We start from the raw sequence: 7822 nt of genomic DNA on the forward strand, positions 1-7822 counted from the left end.
AGGGAATGATATCCTGGCTGTACTTAGGTTTGGAAAAAAATGTTCTGAAAGGTTCTCTTGCTGCCACATACTCTATTTTAGTTCTGGGGCTCATCCTGTAATGTCATATATATTCTGAGTAGTAAAGGAACCACCTGATGTCCAGCTTCATTTCAGGGAAAGGGAGGGCATAGGTTTGATGGGCACTAGAAGACAAGTTTGGATGTACTCAGATTACTGGGCGAGAGTTCAGAGGAGAGACACCTTGAAAGATCAGTGTCAGGAACACAGCAAGCTAATGAAGCTAATGATATAAACAACACCCGAGACAGGTCTCGATTTGGTGAAACACTTATGTACATATCGTACTTGAAGCACCTGAGAAGTTGTATTCATTTCAGCCAGGTGACCTGGATGCCTACAGCCAGGCTTATACCTCACCAGACTGGAGCTCCAAGCATTGCAGAGTGACATAACTGTTTTTGCTTGGCATTTATCCACATTCTTTAAATGCAAAGATTAGTGCATCTTCCTTTTATACAATTCCCTTCTGCTGGTGTTCATTCTCCTGCTTCCAGGTTACTCTGATTCATGGCATGAGAAAAGCTTTTCCAAAGGACTCAACTCCCTTCACCCAAAAGAGACACATCATCTGTATCCCATCTTAGTTCCAAAACCAGAAAAATCACTTTTGGGCTTCTATTTTCTCATATCCAAAAGTAAAACTGCCTGAGAAAACCGTATGAGTTTTAGGGGTATTTTTGTGTTTTTTGGTTTAGTTTTTTTTTGCATAATAGGCCATAGTTTATTATTCTACTTAGGACCCCTGACAAAGTCACAGAAAAATGCAAAGCTTGCTGTTTTGAGATCTTACACTGATTGTGACTTACCGTGTCATAGGCCCTTTTAGCACCAGAGACATCATTCTGACTTAGTAATCACTTCAGAGAATTCCTTCCAACAAATATAGAAGACTGCCATCATGGTGAGAAAAATCCTTTCCCCTAAAACTGTTTATCATCTGAGAGTAAATAGCAATGAAAATAATGGCTTTCTGAGATTCAAGGGGTCATAGTTCATTTGTCAGGAAGATACTACTGCAGGTATTGTACATAAGCCACTTACCCTTTCCAGTGTCACAGTCATCTGAATGTCAGTTTAAAAAAAAATTTAAAAAAAAGACGATGAAGTTATAATACTATATCAACAGACAGCTGTCCTAGTGGGCACTGGGAACACAGAATGACTCACATCGCTGAGCCATGTAGTCATTGCCAAAGGAATGATGAGCTCACATTTCATTCCGATTCACATACTCAGTGCGGTCAGACTGTGAGGCTCACCCTCCCTCGCCCAACTGACGCCCCCCTCCCTGCCTCGACACCAGATCGGGCTCGTTAACACGTCTGGAATGAGCGCAAGCCCACCTCTCAGCTGGCAAGCCCAAGGGGCATACTTGGATTCCCAGGTTGGAAGATTATCTCATTCATGCACAGTTCTCCCAAAGCTATATAAGCAAAGCTGGCGTGGCGGTCCCCGCAGAGCTGGCCTGAGCACTTGGGAGTTTCAGCCATCCAGGAGTACAACCTTCAAACACCAGCAGATATGATGATGATGAAAGTAGAAGAGCTGGTAGGTGCAAGTTTCTTTCATTTATTCATAATTTCTTTCTAGACTGTCATTACCACAGTGGAGAAAGACAAGCTTTGTGGATCCCTGGGGTGATTTAGCAGGTCACTAGCACTGCTGCAGTCTAGGTGTAAACCCTGTGTGTGCTCTATGTTACCCTATTATACTCCCACTTTACCTTTTCCTTGGGAAGGGGGCTCACCACTGACACAACTACACAGCTGTTTGGACTTTGCATCAGAATGTAGTTCTCCAGGAAGAAGAGACTGACCAAAATTTAGCTATGTATTTTCCTTTCACCTTGATTTTCATTTTTACTTTTTTTGGAAGCTATTACTTTTATGACCACACTAAGTAATTCCAGTCTAGTAAGGGACTGGGAAGAGATATCAATGCAGGGAAATAGAAACTAAAACTAAATGGAGAGTTTAGTAACAGTATTATTTTCTAATAATAAAGTAACAGTTCCTATACCCACTGCTGTCCATACTGCAACAAGCCTTGGAAAAATAGTGTCTAAATTAGACTGCGATTAACAGGACTTTCCACTGCAGGGTTCAGACTAAGAATGCCTGATTTGATTAATAGACTGGGAAAACAGGAACTGTCCGGTAAAACACTGGAACATCACGCAGAAACTGCTTTTTTGCCCAGATGACTATGCAACTGCCATAGACCCTAACTAGTTAATGATGCTTTAAATTCTCCGGCAAGTCCCTGACAGTTTCTCTAGTGTTAAACTCTATAACAAACACAATTTTCAAGGTGATTGAATGGAAAGGTAGTATAGGCCACATGAATTTACTGAACCACTCTCAGAATACACAACAGCCTCTACTAAGTTTAACACGTTATCTCTTTGTATGTACTTAACCGAGCATCAGATGTATCTCTGAAAGCTATTGCAAGCTGTGCTGCTGCACACCATCATGCAGCTTCTGCGCTGGAACAACCTTCTGCTATTTTGCTGAGGGCTTTAAAAGGGAACTTTGGTACTGACAGTGATGGGTGAAACCAGCCTGGGTAAAACCCCATTTAACTGCCTGGGATGCATTTCAATAAAAGGGTGAAGTCTCCAGGGAGAAAGCTTCTCCTCCCACTCTACCTGCTCAGTTCTCCTGCTCAACACTTGCAAGGTGCTGGTGGCTGGTCAGGGTGGCTCTTTCCACCACAGCCTTTTACAGCCTTCTCATGAGTCTGACACATGTGGGTGAACAAATAAGAACACTCTGAACAAAAAGGAAGCTTTTGTCATTAGAGCAGCACCTTGGCCCCAGCCAGGCAGGGCGTGAAGACAGTGAGTTGGCCTCATGGGTCTTGGCCCAAGCCCTGAAGATGCCAAGGGAGGGGGTTGCTGTGTGGATGTGGGAGATCTGCCTGCAAGCAAGATTGCTCTAGCCACTGGCATACGTTGTCAGCGCGGGCACAGGCTGAATGAAGTCTGCTCTCATCTGTCACACGCTTCTGGAGCAGGACGGGAGTGATGTGCAATTAGTCCCTAGGAAATCCATGTTCCCAGGGGGGTGGCTACTGCAGTCATGAAGCCACTGCTAACATTACATTGTGTTTGGTTTTACAGGTGACTGGGAAGAAAGCAGATGATAAAGAGGCTGGGAGCTTCCTCCCTGAGGATTTCAAAAATGGAGAGTATGAAGCTGCTGTAAGATTAGAGAAGCAGGACGACCTAAAGACAGTCTCTGAACACTCACTGACCCGAGGTGATCTGGCTTATGAGAAGGAGAAAAAACTAGAAGCAGAGGTAGGCTCTTGGGCTTTGTGCTTGGCTTTTCTACCATCCTGTGTGCAGTTCTTGCTGCTGCCTTTCAAGTTTTAGAAATACATGTATAGTGAGCTAGATGAACTCTTGGGAGATCACCACGAAGGGAAGTTGATCTAAAGTCCACTGAAAGCCATAGAGATCTGCTGACTCCTGTAGGCTACGGATGCAGGCAGTTAACACTGTAAAGCAGAACCCAAACCTCCCCCTTTAACGTCTGACTGAAACCCTGCAGGCTCCCTCTGTCCAGTGTCACCTCCTGCCCGCTGGCAGTCAGGGTGGGAAGCAGTCACAGCCACCTTCAAGCATGCACACCTAATGACTTCCACCAAAAATATCTAACCCAGGAAAGATGTAAGAGCACATTCCTGAAGCCAGAAGCCTTAACTACCACGGAAATGTCCTTTTTATGAAAACACTGCATTATGCTTACTAGTGTATTTGGGAAAGACAACTACAAATGAAAGTAATACTGCTCTACAGAAAACTCCATTCCTGAAGCATGACAGTTCTCCCTATATTCCTAAGCACTGATGTTTTCTTCCCCCAAAATACAGTAGCTGTAACATCTTAAATTCTTTGGTGAATAAGCAACCAACTGGCCTAAAAATTCAACGTGGTTGGGAAACGAAAAGCTTAACTAGTAGTGGCCATAAGACTTTGTTCCAAAAAAAGAAGGGTGGGAAAGTTAGCTTCAGAAACACTACTGACCTTGACCTTCCACAGAGAGATCATTACTTGCTAGAGTTTTTTTGAGTTCCTCCAAAACAGGGACCTGAGAACCTTTTGGGTTTCCAGTCAATCCACAGTCTATTCAGCCAGCATAATTATTTTCCATTAAGTCAAAGACCTACAGACCAAACCCTAAATGCATAGAACAATAAGAAGAAGAAGTGGAAATAACTTGAATAAGAATTAAGTTGAAAAAAAATGTATACCATATGAGAGAGTCTCACCAATGTATTTATCCTTAATGATACCGTGGGAGAGAATCTGTCATCTGCATTCACCCTGAGTTACCCCTTGTTTGTGAATCCCCCTTCCGAAGTCAAGGACATCTTGTGGTACATGGGATCTCAGTTCAGACAACACATTTAGCAGTTGACAGTTCTGACTTCATGCAGGGATGCTTTTTACAAGCAGGCTTGAAGAAGTTTTAAACATTTATTGAACTGCCCCTCCAAGGGTACTGAGGACATTCTTTGTAGCTTACCAATATGTAGAGCTTGCTGACTGAAATGCTAAGATCAGTATAAACTTTGCTCTTCACTTAAGGATATAGTTTTCATCAGAGAGGATTAAGTTACAATAAATGAGAGGCTGTATCATTAAACTAGTTGAAGAAAAAAACGCTTGGTGGAAGTCAGCTAAAACTGCAGGGGCTTCCCAGTTCTCATAAGATGCACATGAGACTTCTTAAATTGCTGGGCCAGAAGAAACTGCAGTGCTGCTCTGACTCCTGGTCTAACACCAACCAAAATTCACGCTATCTAGCCCACAACCTGTGGCTGAGGCAGCATTTCGAAAGATGTCCTACACACTTAGTAATTTATTCTAAATGGTCAATTAGCCCTAGCTTTAAAAAAAAGACAACTTATTTCAAAGTTTACCCATTCCTGACTCAAGTCAGCTGAATAGCATTACATGCTGTTCTGCCACTCTGAAAGGGAGAGGTGGTCACACTCAACTTGCTGCCTTCCCTCATTTGTTTCAGCTGAAGAAAAAGAAATTGGAGGAGAGGTCAAAACTTGAAAACTTGGAGGATCTTGAAAAAATTATCCAGCTGAAGAAGAAGAAAAAATGCAAGAAAGTGAAAGCACCTGTTTTAAAGGAACCTGAACCAGAAGTTATTGTAAGTTATTTCAAAGTACCTTCTTCTGGGAAAGCATTGATGGAGTTTTGCACCACACACACTCATGCCCTGTATATTTCTCTCCATCAGACAAGACCAGTGGATATACCCACATTCTTTAGAGCTGCGCTGGAGAATAAGTTGCCAGTGATTGAAAAATACTTGTCAGACAAAGGGGATCCAAATGTCTGTGATGAGGTACAATTTTCCTTCTTACTACAAAGCCTGCTACAGATGAAGTTTTTTATTACAGAGCAAAAATAACTTTTGCAACTAGGTTTTGTAGCTTCCACATGAGGAGAAAATGGGGTGGGGGGGAAGTAAATAAATGCTGGAAGTTTTGTATATCAAAGTTTCTAGCCATAAAGGGGCCACTGGTACCTTTCAAAGTAATATTACCTCAAAAGAATCTTTATATTTAAAAAAAAGCTGTCGGTACACAGGAGACCCTGATTTTCTGTAATGGGTGATCTTCCAATGCTACAGATGAAGAGATGAGAAATTTGTCTGCAGAATGACAAAAAGCGTGATGCTGCCTGCCCTCATACTCCATAATGCATAAGCTGTATTTGCAAAATCCACTGTAACATGTTGGATGAGGGAACTCAACAGGCATAATTTTAAATTTGAATGCCATACTGCAGATATTTCTCACACCCTTTAAAATGCTGGGTTGGCAGCTCTCAGCTATCAGGATGCTATTAAAATTTAGCAGATTTCAGGTCTCAAAAGTATTAGCTCTTGAAAATGAATCAGCATAAAGTATGTATTTGCCATCATCCTACGGAGGAGGGGAGAAGAGATTTAAAGATATCTCTTTGTGCTGTATTTAATATCTGACTTTGCACTGTTTTAATTGCCAGTACAAACGCACTGCATTGCACAGGGCGTGCTCTGAAGGACATCTAGAGGTGGTGAAAAAGTTGGTGGAAGCTGGAGCCCGGCTTGAACAGAAAGACATGGTAGGCATATCAACTCACACGTCTTTCAAAAACTGCTCATTGTTTTATAAGTGCCAAGAGAAGCACTTATAGAAGTACTTCTCATAGAAGAGGAGCATTAAAAGGCCTTACAAAATCTTGTAAGTTGATCCTTAAAATAACACTGCTGAGAAGAGGTTTCAGGAGACGGTGTCTGCCTCTCTTTGCCAAAATAGTTGCTGGAGAACAGGAAGCAGAGGAACACATTGGCCACTGGACTGCCACAAACAACAAAGCTTAACGTGGGGTAGGAGAGCTAGGGTCAGGCTACCATGTCAGCCTGGTGGCAGGTGGTGGAGATACTGTCCCACACGTGTCCAGGGCTCAGCACATTCTCCACCAGGATTTCAAGGCTGCGCTCGGGAGAGACTCCTGTGCCTCTGGAATGCCAGCCACAAGGGCAGCTGAGTGTCAACAGCTTCTGCAGCTGCCTTTTTTTTGTTTCTCTGCTCCCAGCATTTTGTCCCTTTGCTACGCAGTTGGAACTAGTCAGCCTCGCTCCCCCTCCCTCAACTCCACAGTGCTCATGGGGAGCGTCAGAAACAGGAGGAACAACAGGCAGGGCAAGAGCTTCAAGAGACATTCCAGCCCTCCCAGCAGAACTGAGGACAGAGAAACTGAATCTTGTAGAGGAAAAGGGTTCTAATTCACTTTGTGTACCTGCATAAGTTTGGTGTTTTGTTTTTTGTTTTTTTAAAGAGAACTATTGAGCTTCATTCTCCATGCATTTTAGAATCCAAAAGGCACAGAATAAGAATATATTAACTGGTAAAAACCAGCCACATACCTGACTAAAGATAACTTAGAATAAAAAGACATATCCTCTCTCACAGCAGCGCTGCCAAGATCTGTGTCTTTAGGAGCAATATGCAGGGAGTGAAGAGTGAGAAACAGCACTAGAGAAATTAGGGCAAAATAAGAAAAGCTGTTACTAGAAACGACTCAGTGATCATAGTGAAGTGCTTTAGGTTAAATTGCATAGAAATTATTTTGAATTCATTTAGAAATTTGATCAAACTGGTTTAATTTTTTTAAAAATATAATGATGAATTAAATTACTTTCTACTTGTTTTTCCTGCTGCAGCTTGAATCTACAGCCCTGCACTGGGCATGCAGGGGTGGGAACCTGGATGTTCTGAAATTCTTACTGGATAAAGGGATAAACAGAAATGCAAGAGACAAGGTATGTGCTTCCGGGACTCTGCAGCTTTTTTAATTGGAGATGAAAAGCTGATCCTTTCGTCCAAATAGATAATTTTTGGCAGCCATTCTTTAGTCTTTACCTGTCTCATGGCACTGATTGCTTTCTCCTCCCACCTCAGCTGCTCAGCACCCCTCTGCACGTGGCTGTGAGAACAGGTCGGTACGACTGCGGAGAGCACCTCATTGCCTGTGAAGCAGATCTCAATGCCAGAGATAGAGTAAGCACTACCAACTCCTTACCTGTCAGCTATCAGGCAGCATCACGCTGCTCTCTGCCTCAATAGTCTCACTAGCCTGGAAAAATCTCTGGCTATGTGAGGATTGGGGCTGCAACGTGGTGCTGGGCCGGCAGGACTGACGCTGTGGTCCATGTGTTGTGTCTCTAGGAAGGAGACACACCGA

General features: G+C 43.0%; 1 protein-coding gene across 1 annotated transcript in view; it reads left to right on the forward strand.

The window, feature by feature from the left end:
* Nucleotides 1-1526: 1526 nt before the first annotated feature.
* LOC104275631 (ankyrin repeat domain-containing protein 1-like) overlaps nucleotides 1527-7822 on the forward strand; it is a 7466-nt gene continuing 1170 nt past the window's right edge. The window contains 8 exon segments of the mRNA XM_009871636.1: nucleotides 1527-1611; nucleotides 3188-3367; nucleotides 5100-5237; nucleotides 5328-5435; nucleotides 6101-6199; nucleotides 7302-7400; nucleotides 7540-7638; nucleotides 7807-7821. Of these exon segments, the coding sequence (XP_009869938.1) occupies nucleotides 1585-1611; nucleotides 3188-3367; nucleotides 5100-5237; nucleotides 5328-5435; nucleotides 6101-6199; nucleotides 7302-7400; nucleotides 7540-7638; nucleotides 7807-7821 (765 nt within the window). The 5' untranslated portion in view covers nucleotides 1527-1584.

The sequence above is a fragment of the Apaloderma vittatum genome, unplaced genomic scaffold (genome assembly GCF_000703405.1).
Source record: "Apaloderma vittatum isolate BGI_N311 unplaced genomic scaffold, ASM70340v1 scaffold2696, whole genome shotgun sequence".
Lineage (NCBI taxonomy): Eukaryota > Metazoa > Chordata > Aves > Trogoniformes > Trogonidae > Apaloderma > Apaloderma vittatum.